At 40.9% G+C, this 24669-nt stretch overlaps 1 protein-coding gene across 1 annotated transcript in view; it reads right to left on the bottom strand.

Annotated features, from left to right (window-relative positions):
• LOC129776029 (C2 domain-containing protein 5) overlaps positions 1-24102 on the bottom strand; it is a 60405-nt gene extending 36303 nt beyond the window's left edge. Inside the window, exons 1-6 of the mRNA XM_055781398.1 lie at positions 23801-24102; positions 23606-23723; positions 23448-23548; positions 23298-23384; positions 23084-23244; positions 22846-23030 (exon numbers count right to left, since the gene is read on the bottom strand). Coding sequence (XP_055637373.1) covers positions 22846-23030; positions 23084-23244; positions 23298-23384; positions 23448-23548; positions 23606-23723; positions 23801-23975 — 827 coding nt within the window. The 5' untranslated portion in view covers positions 23976-24102. The remainder of the gene's footprint in view (positions 1-22845; positions 23031-23083; positions 23245-23297; positions 23385-23447; positions 23549-23605; positions 23724-23800) is intronic.
• Between the last annotated feature and the right edge of the window lie 567 nt (positions 24103-24669).

Below are 24669 nucleotides of genomic sequence, written 5' to 3'. Positions count from 1 at the left end.
GGGAATACAGGAATACTTTTGTTTAAAAAAAAGTTCAGTTCATGACGAATGTCAAAGGGTCATGCGTTTTTGAACTTATATTTTATCATTACTACTCCCGTCGTTCGAGCAATATCGTAGTGTTGTAGCCAACCAAGATTTTCAAGAGATACCAGTGATTCCGTCGATCATAACTGCAACGAAATCAGCTTGTTTTACTCCCCGTGCGATCTGTTCCAGCATGGTGGATCCAACAATTTCCACCAACTCATTTTGAATTTTTACCGATGTTCCAGAAAACACGATATATCTTTCGTAGCCGAACAATTACACATGTCCTTATAGTTTCTTCTATTTACAGACATTATGCTTTGATCGTGACCTCGGACGCTCAGCCCATGTGAACTGAGAAGACAAACTAATACAATGAGGTAGCTGAATGAGTTTTCATAGCGGAAGAATTTCAGAAATCAAATTTGCATATCCATTAATGTTCCGTATAACCGTTTCTAACCGGTCGTGGAATATCCATTTTCGCAAAAAGCTATTTCTCTTCCATAGTCCTTATCGCAAAGGGTTTTCCAAAAGCTCATCAATAATATACTGTCCAATGATATCTATATATTATTCTAGTAGCAAGTATATTATTCAGAGTAAATAGCAAGAATGTTTGAAACCGCGAAATTTGGAGGAAAGTTCTGATTTTTCTAAAAGAATTCAAACAAATTTAAACCAAAAAAACAATCATCATAATTTTACTCGCCATCAATCTTGAATGTCGTTGGCCAGGGATTCGATGATTTTCTCACTGCCACTGCCAGCCGGATTCGCACGGTTTTCAAGATTTTCTATCTGCTGCTGCTGCTTCGCGTTGAGATTGGTGAGCTGCAGAATCGCATTCTTCAGATCCGCAACAGACATTTTCTTCAGATGGCTTGAAAGTTTCGAGATGCTTGAGAGACTTCGAGATTCTTCAAAAAAAAAATTCACTCGTCGCCAATTGTTGTAGCCGTAACCACTGTGATAGACTGGTAGTTCGGAGTGACTAAAAGAGGTCTATTTTGCTTGGTGTTTGACTAATTAACTAAAATTTAATGAATACATAAAACTCATAGCCTTCTAATTACTTTTTGCTTTTGGCAAATTCTTTAAAGCCCATCAAATGTTTTATATGAAGATTATGCTTCTGACCGACACTACTGACCAGTTTCTATTTAAATAATTAAATCAAGCCACATGTCCCTTATATCGAATTACTTGAGAATGGGGATTAAATTTAAGAATCCCATATGGGAGTAGCTCAGATTATACTGATCGTGAGGTGGATAAATTCGGGTTTGTTCTGAGATATAGAAGATATTATTATACATCAAAATTGTACAAACGGTTTTAAAAAATGATTCTAACCTTGATCTATACTAAATATTTCTCACTAATCAAACAAGTAAGACAGAACTAAGAACAAGAGTATTCGAGATGTCGATTATTTACACTTTGGCGTTCGGCGACACCACAGTGGATACGTGCGCATTGTATATCAGTGGCCGGCGACAGCACTTTAGTATCGTTTGCATTCAGTTGGGGTTTTATTTAGGTAACAATAACTTACACACGGCAACAAGTTTATGTTTTTTTTTTTTCAAATAAGGGAGGTGGGAAGATACGGACATATTAAGAAGAACTTCAATTATATCTCTCGAAACCCATTTTTTTCAAACTTAAATGCAGTCTATTTCATTTGAATATACTATTTTTAGAATTAATCGGCTGAATGTTTTTCAATGTTTTTACTGAAATTAAAACAGACCGAAGAGTAGAACATTTTTTCCATGTATAACCGCATGGACGAGTTCCTTCCCTGATCTCATCGGAGAAGGACGTGTTTTTCTTTCGCTTCAGAGTGGAAAGGAAGTATCAAGTTTTTTTTTCTATTACTCTTTTGCTACCTATTTTTAAAAAAATGTGTTTTACAGGTATACATACTCGCCAGCACTCAGGATCTAAACAGGGCACCCATCGACTACCTGGACTAACATCGTCACCGGCTTACAGTCAGCTACCCAGCTTGTTGGAGTTACTCTTCGAAAACAGGTAGGCTAAGTTCTGCTTTTTGCTACCCTTTTTTGCTTTTCCTTCCTGTTTTTATCTTCCTCATTAACTAGAAATTAATTTATTGCTTTCACAATGGAAGTGGATGTTACTAAACACCACAGTCCCCTTGCCCCTCCCATTCCTAATAATGAATCAACTATCCCGGAGCCGGGGAACCCCGATCCACCAGCTCCTCGGCTCCAGCTTAAGTCCTATCCTGAAGATTCCGATGGACCTTACAATGTTTATTTTCGTCCCCGTCAGAAAGTTTTGAGAATTTTGACAATAGCCAGAGAACTCAAAAAGAATTTCAGCACGGTCGATTCGATAAAACTAATTATACAGAAAAAGCTTCGCGTGGTTGTCAAAGACCGCAAGCAAGCCACTGAGATAACGCAATGCAAACTTTTTCGGAGGAATATTTTGTTTATATTCCTTCAAAAGACGTTGAAATTGAAAATGGTGTCATCACCGACCCTAGTCTAACGTGTGATGAAATATTACACCAAGGAAAAGGTCGATTCTAGAATGCCAATATTGATCATCTGAAGATACTTGCTTGCAAGAAATTGCATTCGGTATCTCATCCCGAAAAAGGGAAAGAGTACTTCGAATCAGGTTCGTTTCGAGTAACCTTTCCCGGAAAAGCTCTTCCACAATTTGTGGAAATTGAAAAGGTTTTGCTTCCGGTGCGCCTTTACGTACCTAAAGTGATGAGCTGTATGAAATGCAAGCAATTGGGGCATACAGACTCCCACTGCAGCAACAAGATACGTTGTGCAAAATGTGGGGGATGCATGAGGATAAATCATGCTCTGGAGATGCCGATAACTGCATTTTCTCAAAGGAGAAGTTCACGATCTTTCTGCGTGTCCAGCGTTTAAATCGCGGGAGGCAAAAGTTAAGAACTCTCTTAAACAATGATCCAAGACGACCTATGCTGAAATACTCAAAAGGGCTGTGGCAAAAGAGACCCCTAATCCTGGAGCACAAGAGAACCCTTATGCAATTCTGCCAACCGATGATTGTGAAAATTTTACTTCCATTGAAGAAGCATTCATGTCAATACCGGGAGGCTCAAGAAAAAGAAAAATTTCTGCTCCTCTTACTCCTCCGATTCCTCGTAAGAAGCAAGAAAACTTTAAACCAACTGAAAAATCCTCTGGAAGTGATAACTGGAAGTGATAACTCCAAAACAAACACCTCCAAAGCAAACACCTCCTGGTTTTACTTCCCCGAGAACACAAAAAGACGTGAACACTCCGTCCGTGTCTTCTAAAGCTGGGTTATTTTCCCTTCCAAGTATTGCGAGTCACATTCTAGATGCTTTAAACATTCCCGAGCCCCTCAAAAGTATTATCATTAGTTTGGTTCCTGCATTATTTGCATTCTTGACAGAAAAATGGCCCCTCTTTGCAACCATTTTCTCTCTCGATGCCTAATTGTTCTATAAGGGATATAGATACAATTAAAGTTATTCAATGGAACTGCAGAAGTATTAAACCCAAAATCGAATCGTTAAAATTTTTAGTCAACAATATAAGTTCTGACGTATTTGCTCTTTGTGAAACATGGCTTACCTCTGATGAGGACTTGAATTTTCATGATTTTAACATTATCCGTTTAGACCGAAGAGACTCACACGGTGGCGTTCTTTTGGGGATCAAAAAATGCCATTCCTTCTATAAAATCCCATTACCATCGCTTCTAGGAATCGAGGTAGTTGCTTGTCAAACCACGATAAGGGGAAAAGACCTATGCATTGCTTCTGTATATATTCCTCCCAGAGTCGGAATTTCACGCAACCAACTCGATGGAATTATCGAGATTTTACCTGAACCCAAGTTAATATTGGGTGATTTCAATTCACATGGTGTGGCCTGGGGGGCACTATATGATGATAACCGTTCCTCAATCATCTACGATCTATGCGATAATTTTAATTTATCAATTTTGAACACTGGCGAAGCTACAAGAGAACCCAAGCCCCCTGCAAGAGAAAGTACACTAGACTTGTCACTCTGTTCGTCTACTTTATCGTTAGATTGTATGTGGGAAGTAATCCAAGATCCTCACGGTAGCGATCACTTACCAATCCTTGTTTCTATTGCCAATGAGATGTGTCCACAGAAATTGGTCGAAGTTGTATACGATCTTACCCATAATATTGAATGGGAGAAATTTGCTAGTATTATATCAGAGAGCATCAATTTGACTCCTGAACTTCCACCTCTAGAAGAATATGATTTCAGCTAGTTTGATTTACCACACTGCCATTCAAGCTCAAACGAAACGTTTCCCTGGTGCAAAACTTCGCCGATGCCCTGGTGCTCCTTGGTGGGACAAAGAGTGCTCGGATGCTTATGTCAATACATAATCTGCTTTCAAAATTTTTCGCAAAAATGGCTCAATGGAAAATTTTGATAAGTATGAACTTTTGGAGACCAAATTCAAAAATCTTATTGGAGCGAAAAAACGCAGTTATTGGCGACGATATGTCAATGGTTTGTCAAGGGAAACATCTATGAGTACCCTGTGGAACACAGCCAGGTGTTTGCGAAACAAAAACCGTACAAACGAAAACAAAGAGTATTCAGACCGATGGATTCTTGATTTTGCCAAAAAAGTATGTCCCTTTGTCCCTGCAGAAGACGTATCTCGTAATACATCGTCTTCCAATAGTAATAACGAGACATTGTTTTCTATGACTGAATTCTCACTTGCACTTCTTTCGTGCAATAATTCAGCTCCTGGTTCCGATGGAATCAAATTTAATCTTTTGAAGAATCTTCCAAACGTCGCTAAGAAACGTTTATTAAGGTTAATTAATAAGTTTATTGAACAAAATATTGTCCCTATCGAGTGGAAACAAGTGAGAGTAATAGCCATTCAAAAACCGAATAAGCCAGCTTCCCACCATAACTCATACAGACCAATAGCCATGCTATCTTGCATCCGTAAGTTATTGGAAAAAATGATACTCCGACGATTAGACGAATGGGTTGAAGAGAATAACTTTTTATCAGATACGCAGTTCGGTTTCCGCATGGGCAAAGGGACAAATGATTGTCTTGCGTTACTTGTTTCCGAAATTCAGACAACTTTTGGTAATAAAAAACAGATGGCTTCTGTTTTCTTAGACATTAAAGGGGCGTTTGACTCAGTATCAATAAGAATTTTATCCGATAAACTTCACAACCATGGATTCTCACCAATTTTAAACAACTTTTTGTTTAATCTGTTATCCGAAAAGCACATGCACTTTTCTCATGGAAATTGTGCCGTTTCTAGGACTAGCTACATAGGTCTCCCTCAAGGTTCTTGCTTAAGTCCTCTTCTGTATAATTTCTATATTAATGATATAGATGATCATCTTGCAGATGGATGTACTTTGAGGCAACTGGCAGATGATAGTGTTGTATCCATATCAGGTACTAGAACTATTGATTTGCAAAGACCGCTGCAAATTTCCTTAAATAATTTATCTACATGGGCTGTGAATCTAGGTATTGAATTCTCAACTGAGAAAACAGAAATGGTTGTTTTTTCTAGGAAGCACCAACCTCCCGAACTTCTGCTTCAATTGTTCAACAAAACCATCGTTCAATCCACAAGCTTCAAATATCTTGGAGTTTGGTTTGATGCTAAATGTACATGGGGAAAACATATTGCGTATCTGAATAAAAAATGTCAACAGAGAACAAATTTTCTCCGGACAGTTACTGGAACATGGTGGGGTGCTCATCCAGAAGACCTAATACGGCTGTACAAAACTACAATACTGTCAGTCATGGAATATGGTTCGTTTTGTTTCCGTTCGGCTGCTAAAACCCACATCATTAAACTGGAGAGGATACAGTATCGTTGCTTGCGTTTAGCCTTAGGGTGCATGCAATCAACACACAACATGAGCCTTGAAGTCTTGGTGTTTACCATTGCAGGTTCGGTTTTGGGAACTATCCTATCGCTTCTTAATCCGAAGCGAAATCATAAACCCATTAGTAATTGAGAATTGTAAGAAGCTTCTCGAGTTGAACCAACGGTCGAGACCCATGGATCTGTACTCTCATTACATTTCTCAAGAAATAAAACCTTCAGCAGTCAATAATGTTAGCTTTCCGAACTTTTGCAGATCTTCCGTTGATTTCGATCTTTCTATGAAGGACGAAACTCGAGACATTTCAGATCATCTTCGATCATCGTTAATCCCTAATATTTCCGCTTCAAAATATAACCATATCAATTCTTCAAGAATGTTTTTCACTGATGGTTCAAGAATCAACGGATCCACTGGTTTTGGTGTCTTTAATGAACATTACACTAGCTTTCATAAACTTGAAGACCCTTGTTCAGTGTATGTTGCCGAGCTGGCTGCAATATATCATGCAATTAAGACCATTGAGTCCTTACCACCTGATCACTATTTTATTTTCTCGGATAGTCTTAACAGTATACAAGCCATTCAATCATTGAAACAAGAGACGATCATAGCATCATATTTTCTTATCGAAATTAGGAATGCATTGAATTCTCTTGTTGATAAAAGTATTCGAATCACTTTCATTTGGATTCCTTCCCATTGCTCTATTACTGGTAATGAGAAAGCGGATACACTCGCAAAGATGGGTAGTATGCAGGGCACAGTTTTTGAAAGACAAATAGCGTATCGGGAATTCTTCTCCATTTCCCGACAGCAGTCACTCACCAGTTGGCAAAACCAATAGAACAGAGATGAGCTTGGGAGATGGCTATACTCTATTATCCCCAAAGTTTCAACGAAGGCATGGTTTAAAGGGTTAGATCTTGACAGTAATTTTATTAGAACTATGTCCAGATTGATGTCCAATCATTCCGCGCTAAATGCGCATCTCTTCCGCATAGGTCTTGCTACTAACAATTTATGCAATTGTGGTCAAGGATATCATGACATCGAGCACGTTGTTTGGTCATGTAATTAATTTTGCAATGAAAGAATTAAACTGGTTGCCGATTTAGAGGCTCAAGGAGTACACTCACGCATGACAGTTCGCAATATCTTAGCTACTCGCGACCCTAATTTTATGTTCTCCATATATGTCTTCCTAAGAAGCGCGAATGTTATTATTTAGGTCACATCTCCTACTCCCACTGTCCATTCTCCCTTCCTTTCCTATTACACAAGCAGAACTTATAGCGAATTCGTTTTTAAAACTGAGTCAGTGCCACACTGACTCTGTAATAAAAAAACGTTTTCAGTTTCACGAATGCGGTGGTTTGTTGGTGTGCGTTGTATAGTCTGATTTGTTTATATTTGCGACGACAAATGTACAGTGTCGACGTCTGGTGGAGATATTAGTGCTTGGGAGGTAAAGTATTCTCTATAAGATCAGAAGGGCCAAGTGCAGTGTAAAAATATAAAAGTTTGAATGAAAATTTTTACTTCATATTGTTTGATTACCTAACACATGTAGTCCTGACACTCACTTAACCATTTGTCGATGCATTTCCTGTTTGTTCCACAAATAATTACTATTATAATATAAAATCATCATTAGATACAGTTTTCGTTCAATGTTTCTGCGATATCGGAAAAAAACCCTCTTATTTCATCACATAAAATAAATATTCGATACGTTAAAGTAAATTTTCATTCCTAATTTTGATTTTGAGAGCATGTTTATTCCTCCTGAATATCCATAATAATTTTCGCCTCCCAATGAAAGCACACGGAGCTTAATGCCGTCTACACGAATATACTCTTCAAAATCAGAATCCGAATTGGATTACGATTCAAATAATACAAAAGCAAGAGCAGCAGGTTTTCCATTTTCATAGTCTCTATTTTTAGATTTTCCAAAACAATACTCGGAACTTGACAGTTCAGTATAGTTGTATTGGTGAACCCGAGTGCCAACCCGTGAAACATCTCAGTGCGAAACTAACAGCTTTCGGGGCGAACTAGTGCGACACTGAGTGCGAAACTGAGTGAATAAAAAAACGTTTTGACAGCAGTTAGTGCGGCACTGGGGTTGAAACTGAACAAAAACGAATTCGCTATTAGTACCCGTTGAGATAAGATCATTACAGGAGCTATTAACATAACAAGGAGGCACTCACTACCAAAGGATACCGTTGCTACATCAACTGGCGATGTAGTTGTTACGACCCACCACAGGCACTGTTCAAGACAAGGATAATACCGCCGAGGCAACGAAGGAATAAATTTTTTTTTATTGCACTGTAGTTTTAGCTAATTAGACTTAAGTTAATAATTATGTAGTTATAATATATTCAAATTGTTAAACATGAAGAGATAGAAATACTGAATTCATTTTACATTTGTGAACAACCCAACACACTTAATAATTTGAGCCACCCTAGCAGGTTTTGCATTCACGTTCCATTCACTCATACAAATATACACAAAAGCATATCCATTGTATACACACGAGTATAAAATAAAGTTAGTTACTTAGTTTTGATCGTTTTCCCCCATCCGAAGAAAACCGCGTGGTGAAATCAGTGTCTACTGTGCACCCCGAAAATCCCGTTCCTAGAAAACTCCCGAATCGTTGTTACGAATTGAAAAGACAGTGAAAGAAAAGTCTATATTTTACAATGGTCCTACGAGCCGGATCCGAGATCCTTTTGAATTATTCGGAATTCTTACTGTTTGACTTCGCGTGTAATTACCGAAAGTTCTAGAATCGAGGATTTAGCGTTTTCGAACCTCGTGAGTGTTTCGCAAACAGTGAAAAGAGCGTGAAAATTTCTGTACAGCAACCAAAGTCGCTCAAACAGAAAATTACGCAGTGAAAGACGAATAAAAAATATCCTGTGGAATTCCGAAAAACGTGCTATGAAAAACGGCAAAATTTGCTGGTGACGCTATTTTGTGATCCTGCGAAAAAATTCCACACGAAGAATCGCAACGCAATTCGAACGTGCAAGTGTGTGAGTGAACATCGAAAACGGAACTCGGTGTTTGTGTTTCGTGAAGATTCGAGAAAATTCCAGCATTGAGTCGGCACATGTGAGTGCTGCTTTTTTGCTGCCGCCATTAGAGGCAACCAGAAATCCAAAAGAGGAGAGCGAGTCTTCTGTTCGCTTGTCGGCGTTTCATTTTCCACGCAGGTCCCTAGTATTGTTGTTCTCCAGCCACCTTTGGAATCGCCGTAAGCAGCCGCGCAGCATTGAGTGAGTACCTTGCTTCTCTTTCTCTCTTGCACACTCGCGTCGTAGTTCGCCATTTCGTAAATTGGCTCGTGTTAGTTTCATCGACGTCGGTTAGATAGCAGTGTTTACCGCTTCGTTTTTCCCAGTGCGGTCGTTTCATCCGTGTGCTGACACGAGTGAGAGATTCGTTCTGTATTCGCATACCGTGTAGAGCCACGTTAAAAGCAAAATGATCAAGGTTGAGCGTGATAAGGAAGCAGATTTTCTGCGGAGAAATAAAGAGCATTTGTGGGAGTCAATTGAATTGTTAATACCTCTTGGGAAAGAGGCAAAAGCAGGACAGCATTCAGAATTGTTAGGAGCATGGTCAGAAAGGCTTGATGAAATAGCTAAAGAATATCGTCATACGGTGTGTATTCTCGAGGCCACGCACGGTGACGATCTTAGAGAGGAACGTATGAAATTCGACACGAAGTATTAAGGCCGTTTTATATTATCCAGCACGTAGCGTAAACGGCACGTACCGACACCGGCAGACAAATACATGATGTATTCATATCATCAGGCATAGCAACTTCTCTGTACGGACCGGCAGAGCACACGGAGCGGAGAAATGCTACTGGTGATTGAACCGATGTCGTACCGAAGAGCGACGAACGCACCCACACCACGAACTTCGACGTTTGATTTGTATGTATGGTGCTACTCGCCTGTGTAGTTCGTGCCCGGCACCGGCAGAATATTCTTTTCAAGAATTCCTTCATGCATTTGTCTGAAACGTGCTGTGTATGTCCGGAGCCGTTCCGCTATATATACGCATACACATTTGAAACACACGCAATAATATTTGTCTTGCATGAAACGTGCCGTGCCGGTTACGCTACGTGCCTGATAATATAATATTACCTTTACGCGTTGCGTGCATTTTTATCGAAACATCTCAGACAAAATACACAACCTGTCAATCCGCCCACGCAATATATCAGACCATCCAGTCACATTCGATTTCCTGAAATTAATTTGCCTCGGTTCAGTGGAAAACTGGTATGTGTTTCGCGATGCTTTTGATTCTGCCATCGGTAATCGTGCCGAGATTAGCAATGTCGATAAGTTCCAGTATCTTAAAGGATTAGTTCAGGGTGAAGCTACGAGGATTATTGATTCGATTTCGGTTAGTGAGGGTGGATATCATGATGCTTGGAGGGCACTGAAGCTGCGTTATGAAAATAAGCGACAACTCATTCGGTGTCATATTAAATCGTTGTTCGAGGTACCCGGTATGAAGAAACAGTCAGCTGACGAGTTACTCAATTTAGTGGACAAATTCGAACAACAAATTTCGGTTTTAAAGCGGCTTGGAGAAGATACTGATTCCTGGGATTCGTTGTTAATTTACCAGTTGTCAACCCGTTTGGATGTACACACACTGAAAGAATGGGAAAGCTACTGTGCTCGGCTGGATAGTGACAATGTCGCCAACGTCCTTAGCGGTGCGGCATTTTGTGAAACTGATGAAGATGATATGCCGACGTTCGTATCGATGGTGAATTATTTACAGAATTATGCAAGAGTTCTGCAGTGTGTCAGCCCGTTTCCTGGTTCCAGTCGAGAGTATGATCCTAAAGTAAAACCAACGAAATCTGCCGCCCATTTTAGCTCCTCATCCTCCTCGCCAGTCGCGGAATCTACCAGGAAATGTGAAAAATGCAATCAGAGTCATTTCCTGTATCATTGCCCTGAGTTTCAAAAATTATCCGAGCAATTACGGTTTGAGATCGTGAAGTCGAAGAAATTATGTGCTAATTGTCTCCGTAGCACAGAGCACTTTGCCAAGTTTTGTCAAAGCAAGCCATGCAACCGCTGTCCGAAAAAACATCACACTCTTCTCCATGGAGCACAGTTTATTCGCCAGCCTGTTCCTGGTCCACAAGCCAGTGGATCTGTTGCTCTTGTCGCACAACCCTCAACCTCGAATCCTAGTCAGCCGACTCCGCCTCCTGTAGTGAATACTAATGCATCGCCGGTACACAAGCCGTCCCAACCTCCAAGGTTTTCCCCGGTTGTCGGTTCCCATCCCACACAATGTTCCACAGTGCCAAAAGTTCCCGCAAATTTGCATTATGCCATGATGACATGTGACAAGGAAAATGAACAGACTGCTGTAATTCTTCCAACCGCACTAATAGAAATTGAGGATGCTCGAGGTCATAAAGTTCCGACTCGTTGTCTCCTTGATTCTGGGTCCCAGAGCCACTTCATCACGAAAGCTCTTTGCGAGAAACTCCAACTTCCACGTTCAAGTGCTCCTGCTCCTGTTTTAGTTTGTGGTATAGGTCAGTCAACCACCACGGCCACGCATTCCGTTACCGCTAAGGTATCGTCAAGAGTTTCTCCGTATGTAATTGAATCACAGCTTCTCGTCCTACCCTCTCTCGCCATCAAGCTACCAGGATCGTCAATCAACATCCGGGAATGGAAGATTCCTGAAACAGTGCGTCTTGCTGATCCAACGTTTCATGTGTCGAATGAGATTGACCTCATCTTGGGAGCTCAATACTTTTTTGATACTCTTCGCTATGGCCGTATCCAGCTTGGTGAGCAGTTACCGGTTTTACAGAATTCCGTCTTCGGATGGGTCGTGTCAGGTCCATGCACTATTCAAGATCATGATCATGCTGACCCACGTACCTGCCTAATGAGCAGCGCAGCTCGTGTAGAAGAAATGCTGAGAAAGTTTTGGGAGCTAGAAACCGTTCGTGATAACAAGGGTTGGTCAGCAACGGATAAGTTTTGTGAGGAGCACTTCCTGGCCAACACCACACGGACACCAGAAGGAAAATATATTGTCAGACTTCCAAAAAGAGAAGAACTCGTCCCGCAGTTGGATGTCAACATGTACCAAGCTACCAGACGCTTCTATTTGTTGGAGCGTTCTCTGATGTCGGATCCACAGAAAAGAAAATTGTACCAGAATTTCGTCGCCCAATACATTGCAATGGGACATATGCGTGAAGTGACAGAAGAGGAACTAAACGTCAGACCGCAGTTTATACTCCCACACCACGGGGTCTTAAAACCTGAAAGTACAACCACCAAGCTCAGAATCGTGTTCGATGCATCCTGTAAATCACGGTCGGGTTTGTCGCTTAATGACGTTATGATTCCTGGTCCAACAATCCAAGAAATGCTAGTGGAAATAGTAATCCGATTTAGACTCCATCGTTTCGTCGTAACTGCTGACATCGAGAAGATGTTCAGACAGATTCTCGTCCACCCCTTGGATCAACCGTTGCAGCGCATATTGTGGCGTGATGACCCTGAACTCCGCTTGAAAGTGTATCAATTAGTTACCATCACGTACGGCTTGAATAATTCGCCTTTCCTGGCAACTCGCGTATTGAAACAGCTTGCTACTGAAGAAAAATCCAGATATCCACACGCAGCTGAATATCTTCTAAAGGATTTTGACGTAGGACTACGTCTTTCATTTCTATACCGGGGTGTAAAATCAAAGTTTCGAAAACGAAAGCGTTACGCCGGAGACCGAGATTTTGAGTGTTAATAGTTCCTAAACAACTGAACGAAATGGTATGATAATCACTTCATTCGAAAGATAAAATGTCTACGCGTTCTATACTTGTTACTTTTTGATCCAAAAACTTGTTTCAATAGTCTTAAAATTGCTTTCAAAACAGGCTATTGAAATCACCAATCGGTATATAAGCGAGCGCCGCTCGGAAATCCACTCAGTTCTAATTGAACAGCGATTGGAGCATGTTGTCGCTGTTGTGGTGAAGCTCTTCGTTTATCATGAAAGCACTGATGAACGGTGTCACCAAGAGCCTGTTTGTGCACCTTAGGCTAGACATGAATCCATCAGGAAGAGAGTGATGCCACAAACGGTTCCCCGGAAGATCTCGAAGCAGCCGCTACACACACACACACACATACACGCGCGGAATTCTTTCCGTTTGGATGCCATTCAGCATCGAGAAAGATCCGGAAAATAATCTGCCAGTTCCTCTGGGAATTTAAAATTACATTCATGTGAAAGAGTATATTTTAATGTTTTCTATCCATGTAACACTGTGACCAAATATGTTTCAAGCAAGTGCTATTAACAGATGGTTATCGAATTAGCATTAACCACAGGTGGGCTTCCAGTATCGAGGAAAATGTGGAAATATCTAATCGTTACTGAAAATAATCTGCCAGTTCCTCTGGGAATTTAAAAATACATTCATGTGAAAGAGTTTATTTGAATGTTTTCTATCCATGTAACACTGTGACCAAATATGTTTCAAGCAAGTGCTATTAACAGATGGTTATCGAATTAGCATTAACCACAGGTGGGCTTCCAGTATCGAGGAAAATGTGGAAATATCTAATCGTTACTGAAAATAATCTGCCAGTTCCTCTGGGAATTTAAAAATACATTCATGTGAAAAAGTTTATTTGAATGTTTTCTATCCATGTAACACTGTGACCAAATATGTTTCAAGCAAGTGCTATTAACAGATGGTTATCGAATTAGCATTAACCACAGGTGGGCTTCCAGTATCGAGGAAAATGTGGAAATATCTAATCGTTACTGAAAATAATCTGCCAGTTCCTTTGGGAATTTTCAAAATATATTCATGTGAAAGAGTTTATTTGAATGTTTTCTATCCATGTAACACTGTGACCAAATACATTTGGTTTTGTGGTTTTTCAATCAATCGCAATTAACAGGATAGCTTCTGAAGATTATTCTTCTCCATCAGTAGGATATTTCCGTATCCAATATTGTATGCGCCCGCAATCGATTATTGCTCAGTCGCCGAAAGTTCCGAGCTCAGAGAGTTCATTCCCCTCTAGTTTGCCTTCCAAATTGCCATCCTAAACCACACCTTCTCTCGATTCAATCACACACAAAAAGCTTACTTAAGCGATATTCTGGTGGTGAGACACATTCATTTTTCGTGAGGACATCGACAAGACAACATCGTTGCCTAACGTGCTGGAGGAGGTGGACGGCGAAGGATCGACACATACACGCGCAGAATTCTTTCCGTTTGGATGCCATTCAGCATCGAGAATGTTCCGGAAAGATCTAATCATTGCTGGGAAATAATCAGCCAGTTCCTCTGGGAATTTAAAATTACATTCACGTGAAAGAGTTTATTTGAATGTTTTCTATTCATGTAACACTGTGACCAAATATTTTTCAATCAAGTACTATTAACAGATGGTTATCGAGTTAGTATTAACCACTGGTGGGCTTCCAGTATCGAGGAAAATGTGGAAATATCTAATCGTTACTGAAAATAATAAGCCAGTTCCTCTGGGAACTTAAAATTACATTCATGTGAAAGAGTTTATTTTAATGTTTTCTATCAATAAAATATACATATTAATGTTTTCTATCCATAAAAATCCATAAATTTTTATTAAGGCTCATATGGCGTCAGCCTAACGGGGCCGGGAGTTCAATATTTCGACAATGTTTGCTTACAATTATGTTAGTAATATGTAACCGATTACTCGCGGTTGGCTCGAGGTTAGTATTACAAGTGTTCTCATAATTGGTATGTCGCAGTCTTCGATGCTCTGTACGTGTGCCCGACACGGGATACTTCCTATTGGGATGCAGCTGACCATTAATCAGCAACGCCCCCCTAGTCTGTACCCCATATCTAGCGTGGTGCGTCTTTCTCGACTCGAGGAATCCAGGATAGAATGGTCACTAGCCGGCGCAATCATCAGCTCGTGTAGAGTTGTCATAAGCGGTACAACCTTTGGCTCTTGTTGAATCATCAGTGGACTGCACAACCTTTGGCCCGTGTATCTGTAAAGAGTGTGTGTATGTATTGCCGCGTCTAAGTAAAAGTTTATCGTTTGGATAGGAGGGATATGAAACGGGGCCACAACGAAGGAAACATCATTAAACGTTGACATCGGCGTTTCTGAGGAACAGGTATAGATGAAGCAGAAGATCAGGATCACGGCTACCTAAGATATCCCGGACGGGGATATCCGATTGCCTGCCTTGTGCTCTCAGTGCTCTAGAGTGCTGAGAGCGAGCAGCATGGAACCGGATACACGACCAGACAACATGCTCGATGTCGTGGTAGCCATCGCCACAATTACAAAGATTGTTTGCTGCGAGCCCAATTCGATAGAGATGCGCGTTTAGGTTGTAGTGATTGGACATAAGCCGAGATATCACGCGAATGAAATCACGACCTACATTCAATCCCTTGAACCATGCACTCGTCGAGACCTTAGGGATAATCGTGTGTAACCAACGACCGAACTCATCTTCACTCCACATGCGCTGCCAACTTACGAGCGTATACTGACGAGGAATGTGGAAAAATTCATTATAAGCAATTTGCCTTTCAAAAAGTATGCCTTCTAAAGCGCCCACCTTAGCTAGCGAGTCCGCTTTCTCATTCTCCGGAATCGAGCAATGAGAGGGAACCCATGCTGAGGTAATCTTGAATAATTTTTCGACCAAAACACTCAATAGTTGTCTTATTCTTGTTAGGAAATAAGATGAGCATTTATCAACTTTCATTGAGCGGATTGCCTCTATTGAGCTGAGACTGTCTGAAAAAATAAAATAGTGGTCGATGGGCAATGTTTCAATGATCCCTAATGCGTAATATATCGCACCCAGTTCAGCGACATACACGGAACAAGGATCTTTGAGTTTGAAAGAGGCACTGGAATTTTCATTGAAGATGCCGAAGCCAGTGGACCCGTTTATGAATGAACCGTCAGTAAAGAACATTTTATCAGATCTAACTTTCCCATATTCTGCCGAAAATATCGGCGGATTAGAATCGGAGCGTAGGTGATCTGGGATTCCATGGATTTTTTGTCGCATGGACAGATCAAAAATGACAGAGGAATTGCAAAAGTATGGGAAGCAAACTTGGTTGGAGATGCCTGGTGAAGGGTGCACGTCGTGGGTAAGGTACTCATGGTATAAAGACATAAAACTTGACTGAGGAGTCAGTTGGAGTAGATTTTCGAAGTTATCAATCACCAATGGATTCATGATCTTGCAACGGATGAGAAATCTGGAGGATAATTCTGTGAACCGAAGAGTAAGCGGGGGTACTCCTGCCAAAACTTCGAGACTCATCGTATGTGTCGAATGCAAACACCCCATGGCTATACGCAAGCAACGATATTGTATTCTCTCCAGCTTGAGAATATGAATCCTGGCAGCTGATCGGAAGCAAAAACTGCCATATTCTAACACTGATAATATCGTTGTTTTGTACAACTGAATGAGGTCTCCTGGATGGGCACCCCACCATGTTCCGGTAATTGTTTGGAGAAAATTGATTCTTTGCTGGCATTTCTGTTTCAAATACGCAATGTGTCTCCCCCAGGTACACTTAGAATCAAAATATACACCCAGGTATTTGAAAAACATAGAGTGTTGGATCGTTTTGCCGGATAGGTGAAGCTGGAATTGGGCGGGTTCGTGCTTCCTAGAAAAAACGACCATTTCAGTTTTCTCCGTAGAGAATTCGATACCCAGCTTGAGGGCCCACGTGAACAGGTTGTTCAGGGTATCTTGCAACGACTTTTGCAGAACGACGGGATTAGTACCCGTGATGGAAATAACTCCATCGTCTGCAAGTTGTCTCAACGTGCAGTCTCTAGTTAGACAATCATCCATATAATTGACGTAAAAACTGTACAATAGGGGGCTTAGGCAGGAGCCTTGTGGTAGGCCCATGTAACGAGAAGATTTCGAGCTGCCATGAGAGAAAATCATGTGCTTTTCTGACAGTAAATTGTACAGGAAATTATTGAGAATTGGTGAAAGTCCACGATTATGAAGCTTCTCTGAGAGAATTTCCATGGAAACTGAATCAAATGCCCCTTTGATATCGAGAAAAACGGAAGCCATTTGTTTTTTGCGAGCAAATGCGATTTGGATTTCATAAAATAGCAGCGCGAGACAATCATTTGTCCCTTTACCTCGGCGGAAGCCAAACTGCGTATTTGACAGCAAATTGTTCGTTTCGACCCACTTGTCCAAACGAAGTAGAATCATTTTCTCTAACAATTTACGAATACAGGATAACATTGCAATCGGCCTATACGAGTTGTGATCGCAAGCCGGCTTGTTGGGTTTCCGTATGGCTATCACTCTCACTTGTCTCCAGTCATGCGGGACAATATTCAGCTCCAGAAACTTGTTGAACAAGTTCAGCAAACGCTGTTTTGCCAAGTCGGGAAGATTCTTCAACAAGTTGAATTTAATCTTGTCCGACCCCGGAGCTGAATTGTCATAATCGCTTTGAAGTGGAATGTCGCGTACGACGTATTGTGCAGGAGCGGTGTCGGGGCAAACCTTCCTTGCAAAGTTAAAAATCCAACGGTCAGAGTATTCCTCACTTTCGTTTGTATGGTTCCAGCCACGCATTTTCCTAGCCGTATTCCAAAGAGTGCTCATAGCGGTCTCCCTTGACAAACCATTGACGAACTTCCGCCAATATCCATGCTTTTTTGCTTTAATCAAACCTTTTAGTTTGGCTTCTAGAGCTTGGTACTTTAGAAACCATTCCACTAATCCAGTTTTCCTGAATTTTTTGAAAGCGGATGATTTGGACATTGTACCAGCAAGATATTTGTCATTTAAAAGAACTTCGCATTTTTGGTCATGCTCTCACCGCACCGAAGGTTAGAAATCCATGGTTTCAGCGACGCCTCCCTGCAGGCATATGGCGCCTGTTTGTATATCAGGTCGATTGACGCGAATGGTCATTGCTATGTCCAACTGCTAACGGCCAAATCGCGTGTAGCTCCTCTCAGCAGTAAGTCAATACCGAGATTAGAGTTATCCGCTGCCCTACTCCTTGCTCATCTACTCGCACAAGTACGAAAATGAACATCGCTTGAAGCTCCAATATATCTTTGGACAGATTCAACTATAACGCTGGACTGGATTTCAGGTCTACCTTCTACCTGGAAAACATTCGTCAGCAACCGGGTTGCTGAGATTCAAGAATTAACTCCAACGACAATCCCGCTGATCTGTTGTCAAGAGGAACCAGCCTTGAAGACCTCGTCAAAAATGCTTTGTGGTGGAATGAACCCGTATGGATAAGATCGTCAAGTGAATCATGGCCACCAAAGTACGTTTCGCGAAAACAGGATCCGAACGATCCAGAGTTCCATAAGGTCGTCGCGTTGACTGTCTTTACAGAGCCAAAGGACATTATTGATCGCTATTCAAGTCTCACTTCTCTCATTCGCGTGTGCGCGTGGTGGCATCGTTTTCGTTACAACACCCGTCGAACAAAGGGTGAACGCGTAATCGGTCCATTGTCGGTGTCGGAAATCAATCGTGCGTTATTCGGTTTGATAAGTCGTGTGCAAGAAGATTCTTTTGGTCCTGAATTGAAGCAACTCACTCGAAACGAAACTGTTAGCAAAAAATCTAAGTTACGTTTCCTGAACCCGCAACTCGTCGATGGACTGATCCGAGTTGGCGGCCGGCTCCATAATTCGTCCCTCGCTGTTGATAAACGGCACGCTGTAGTGCTACCTGCAAACCATAAACTCACTAGAATGATCGCCTCTCTCGAGCATCTGAAAACGCTTCACGGTGGCCCGAATCTTCTTCTCTCATCTCTACGTCGTCGTTTCTGACCACTGAATGGTCGGAATCTCGCCAGTTCTACCGTACACCGTTGTGTTACCTGCGCTCGTGCCTCTCCGAAATCGTTAGAGCAACTAATGGGTGATCTCCTACCGGTACGAGTAACCAGAGCGTTTCCGTTTGAGAATGTCGGTGTTGATTTCGCCGGCCCTATTTTCCTTCGTGCACCAAACAAAAGAGCAGCTCCCGTTAAGGCGTTCGTAGCAGTCTATGTGTGCCTTGTTGTAAAAGCGGTACACCTTGACCTTGTTCCCGATCTGGCGTCTGAAGCATTCATTGCTAGTTTGCACCGATTCTCTGGACGACGTGGCAAACCCAGCAACATATATTGTGACAACGGTCGCAACTTTGAGTTAGCAGAACTTCGCACACTGTTCATTTCCCAGCAGCATAAGAACATTATAGCTCAAGATTGTGCTGCAAGTAACATCGCATTCCACTTCATACCTCCTGGGTCGCCGTCACTAGGCGGAATCTGGGAAGCGGCTGTAAAATCAATGAAGTTCCATCTCCGTCGCATCATGGCAAACGCTATGCTGACAGAAACTGAATTCCGAACCGCTCTCATTCAAATTGAGGCTACGTTAAATTCGAGACCTATCACTGTAATGTCAGAAGACCCTCAAGACTTGCAGCCTTTAACCCCAGGACATTTCCTGGTTGGAAGACCGCTCAACGCTATTCCAGAACCCAGCTTGGAGAACGTTCCAGAAAACCGACTGTCTCGCTGGCAACGTGTCCAGTGTCTATCGCAGCAGTTTTGGCAACGTTGGCAGAAAGATTACCTCAGCGCTCTTCACAACCGTTATCGCTGGTCGAACTGTACGGCCAACCTTGTCCGTGGTGCCATCGTTTTGTTACGAGATGAAAACATGCCGCCACAGAAGTGGTCCATCGGAAGAATTGTTGACATCCATCCTGGAACCGATGGACTCGTCCGTGTTGCTTCGGTTAGGATCAGTACCGGAGTCACGAAGAGAGCTGTAAGCAAACTCTGCCTGCTACCGGTGGAGGTCGGTCCGGAATCAGTACAGCAACCATCCTCGTCTGCAGACGACAGTAACCCCGATGAAGAATAAGCTATTCTTGGCGGCCGGAATGTTAAACATGAAGAGATAGAAATACTGAATTCATTTTATATTTGTGAACAACCCAACACACTTAATAATTTGAGCCACCCTAGCAGGTTTTGCATTCACGTTCCATTCACTCATACAAATATACACAAAAGCATATCCATTGTATACACACGAGTATAAAATAAAGTTAGTCTGTTACAAACCACCAACCCCTTCGGATGTTTTTTGATCGTTTTCCCCCATCCGAAGAAAACCGCGTGGTGAAATCAGTGTCTACTGTGCACCCCGAAAATCCCGTTCCTAGAAAACTCCCGAATCGTTGTTACGAATTGAGAAGACAGTGAAAGAAAAGTCTATATTTTACACAAATAGTTTTAAAATGTATTGCTTGATGGTGGCTCTTTTTCCACTTGAGCCTAATTAAATCAATAAAGGAAAAAAAAACCGCATGGACATATAGTGGGAGGAATATGGACAGGTTTGTAATATTTACGTATGTATATCTTCGAAATTTCATGAAAGTAGGGGAAAAGGGTTGAAAAGTTATGAAAACAAACGATGAGATTTGTGAAACTCAACAATTTATAATTTCCCGATAATGTCAAGAGTGGGCGGCGACAAGCCAAATAATCCGAATTAGCGTTACCTGCGCCAAGCGAATATTTTTTTACGAAACGTGCGTATGACATATGACATATGACAAAGTGACAATAGTCATGTTTTTTCTCTAGAGTAATTTATAAAAAGAGAAAATAAAATTACAATCCCATAAGTTCAACAACTACATTATTCGCGAGCAACCAAGTATTCCTCCTCATCTTTGAACCAGCGTTTGATTCAGCAAACTAACGAACTAAACAAATGAATCATGGGATGAGCTCGATTAGTTGGCATTAAAATATCGAATCATCGAGATATAATCGCAAATTTGTCATTCTCAAACATACGCTTATTAAGGTGAAGGTGGAAGCTAGCCATTGTAGTAGTATAGGTAAACCCACGTGTAAAAATGGGGTAATAGTGTTTGTGAGAGAAGAGCGAAGCACATGTAAATAGATCAATTCACTTATCAGACTGTGTGGCGCTTCATTGACACTGACAATACTGATTATACGCGAGCGTAACATGAGCAAATTTATAACACATGCGAATTGGGCCTCTTTTGATATTAACAAGTTCATCCGCATGCTGATAATTCCTTCATATTTTCCTTCGTTGGTCGTATTGTTTTCACATATTCACGTTGGAGAGCCTTAACTCTTCTCTTCGTTGGCCGAGACATTTTGATTGAATGTAGTACTTTTCCGTTTATTGTTTTTGGAAGCATAGGCAGCCGTGGCAGTGTTCCGAGCTCTGCAATACAATTTTCTTACCCAATGTTGAAGTTGCTAAAACTTACATTTTAGACCAATTAAACGTAAAAATATTGATTGTATTGATATTAACACAATTTTATTCTATTGATTTTCATGATATGCAACGCTATGACTCAGGAATAACATTTTATTGAGTGGTTTTGATAGATGTTTCGATGATGTTGTCTGGCATCAGTGTCGAAAAAATAACGATGCTTTCACCAATACAAACAAAACCATTGTCGAAGATTGAAAAATGAAAATTTAACTTTCAGAGCACTTGCTTGAATTTTCCGACGTTGTTCACTATACAGTGCGACAGCAGATGAAAATTTAATATCTTGTGAGTAATCGATTAGAGTTTGGCTGATATTACTTCATGGGAAGTGTGCGAAAATTATCATTTTCTCCACACTGTTTCGCAAAATTATTGATTTTCGGGCGAAGGGTGAGGGACGGAGATGAAAGAAATGAGCGCCATTGTGGCAGCCATTTGTGGCTAGCTTCCACCTTCACCTTAAATGGAATATTATCTCTTACACTGTATTAATTTTACCCACATAACGTTCAAACGTCCGAAATTATGCAACCGACATAACGTTCAAACGCCCGAAATTACACAAACGACATGTCTTATATCACGGAATTCATTTTTACACGCAACTATCCGTGACATCATAGACACAATGGACTTGATCACGAACGTCACTTCACGGTGAAAACGAAATGAAATGTATATAACTATGCATACAAATCAATTCGTTCTTAGAGACGAATGAACTCTCAGAGTTTAAAGTCTCTCTAATTCAATACCTTCCTTCCAATTCGTTCTTACCGTGGAGTGACGTTCATGATCAGGCCCAATAAGATTAAGTGAAGTGTAAGTGACCTGAAAGCGTATGTGGCAGTGATGTTCGTAATCAGGCCCAATGTCTTCAAAATGTCTTTTCAAAATCAATTGTCTTTACAGTAAGTCAAATGTCTTCAAAATGAAGACATGTCTTCAAACCTGGCATCTCTGTTCTACTGCACGAAATTGTTGCCAACACATTGGCAGTTCAGTTGACCAAAGCATCTACACAATTTTTTCAATCTGTTTGTAGATATACGTAATTCTCGTGCACAAATGAAAGTGCGCGAGCTGGAAGAGCATTGAATGAGTGGTAGAAATAGAAACCAATAATTTGCATCCTCGTTTCATGCCGTTCGTTCTTCGTTACTATCAAGAACGCTTTTGTACGCGGGGTAGCCAAGTCGATTTTCATACTTTTTTTACGTTTTTTTCAATTGAAATATAGTCTGTGCTAATAAGCATAGTAGAGGCTCTTTTTGAAATATTAGGTTGTGCAGTGCATGAGGTGCACATATGGACGAGACGCCACAGAGCATTGACAATGGCAAATGCAACAAAACTGTCATAGCTGAACGGAAATCGTCATAGAAATGCTCTCGCCATTCTAGGAAAATCTAACTCATGTTGCCAGAATCGAATGAGTTTACAAATAAAAATACTTACTCTTCCATAAAAGAGCTGTCAATTATTGGGTGAATGAGAGACTCGTGCACTTTTATCAAAGTAACCGCTGTACCAATGCCTCGTGCTACAACACCAACATCTCCTTCCAAATCGAAACATTGTGTATAACCAATCACAGCATTAGCACCAAGTTCAATGGCCTTTAAACCAATCTTCCGTTGAACCTATAAATTTACTTTTTGCTATAAGATATTGTATCATGATTAGTGTCGTATACCTGTCCAGATAGTTTTATAAAAGCTATTTGCCTGGCCTCATTAGAAGCACGAGGTGTTCGAATTTTATCAATCCATTGATATTCTGGATCATCGTTAACTATCAATTCTTCAACAAATCCGTGGATGAAATGAGCATTGTATCCGTGTGGGATAGTGGAAGCTGAAAATAAAGAAGTTAGTTCAAGTTCGAAACTATAACCGATGGGCACTTACAGTGAAAAAATCGAACACCGCAAGAACTTTGTCGAAATTTGTTAAAATCAGTGAATAAGTCTACCTTTACGATTATATTCACTTCACCTAAATCATTCAATAAATAGATGTTTTACTGTATTTGATGGCATTATATAATATTGGATTCACCTCTCACTCCATTCATGGTATCGTAAACTGGAATCCATCCAGACATTACTGAACCTTTGCCTATGTTACTCGTTTGAGCAGGATTATCCAACGTAAAAGAACTATCGAAATGCACAATTTATGTAGTATAAAAATATGATAAGTGACTTTTAACTTACTATAAGAGAGGACTCAGATTTATATAAACTTTACCAATTGCATCATTTGCCGAATAAGTATCATAGTCCATTAATCTGATTTGTAAAGGTTCGTCTTGCAGGTCAGAATCATCCACCTGTAAAACAAAGTTTTAAATAGTCAATTGGACAACTCAACATAAAACGTTAAAAAAATTATTGGACCAATACTTATCTCAAATCTGTACCAATCGGAATTCCAAACAGGGTTCAATGTTTTCCTGCAGACATCTGTTTTATGAGTAATAGAACCAATTTTTAACTCTACAAATGCATCCGTTGTGTCACTACTTCTATCCATTATAGGCAAATTTCTTCCAGCAAGAATCTTAACTTTAACTTTCCCAGGCATTTTTGGAAAATATGTTTTTGGCTCAGAACAACTTCTATATTAATGTCTGCTATTCAGTTTGTTTTGACAGGCTCATTTGATTTTTTGGAAACAAAATATGCATAATCAGAAGAAGGTATGCCATCGTAGGAGTGTACCAAGGAGCTGGAATTGACAGGTGGTTCGTTTTCGACAGTATGATGATAAGATATGGAAGATGCGAGAGGGGATAAAAAATGACAGCGACTATTTTTGTTTATAAACAAAGCAGGTCTAATTTTTATGCTACATAGCGGTCCACACCAACATATACATACGCTGGGCCGGTTTCAATCGAACTAGCTGTTGTGTCTCACAACCCGTACGATCAGGTGAGTCTCCAGCTAAAGCAGCTGTCGCCGGGAAACGATATGCATGGATATCCACAGCGTATCACTATCACTCAATCCTAACGGGTCGCCAACGACTAATTCCACCAAAGCGAATGGAACTTAGAGCAGTACGGCACAAGCCCGCCGGTAGTGACCCTTTCATATACCCACTAGCAAAGCCCCCACAATCGCTCCAATCCCAGCAGCAACAGCAACAACCCTCACGTTCCGTAAAACAGCAATGCAGACAACAACTTGCAGCAGTCACCGAAACACAACAATGATGCCAACAGCGTAAACAAAACCAACGTTTATGCGCAGCAAACACATAGCGGTATGCACTC

The sequence above is a fragment of the Toxorhynchites rutilus genome, chromosome 3 (genome assembly GCF_029784135.1).
Source record: "Toxorhynchites rutilus septentrionalis strain SRP chromosome 3, ASM2978413v1, whole genome shotgun sequence".
Lineage (NCBI taxonomy): Eukaryota > Metazoa > Arthropoda > Insecta > Diptera > Culicidae > Toxorhynchites > Toxorhynchites rutilus.
This window is presented reverse-complemented; position numbering and strand designations above follow the sequence as displayed.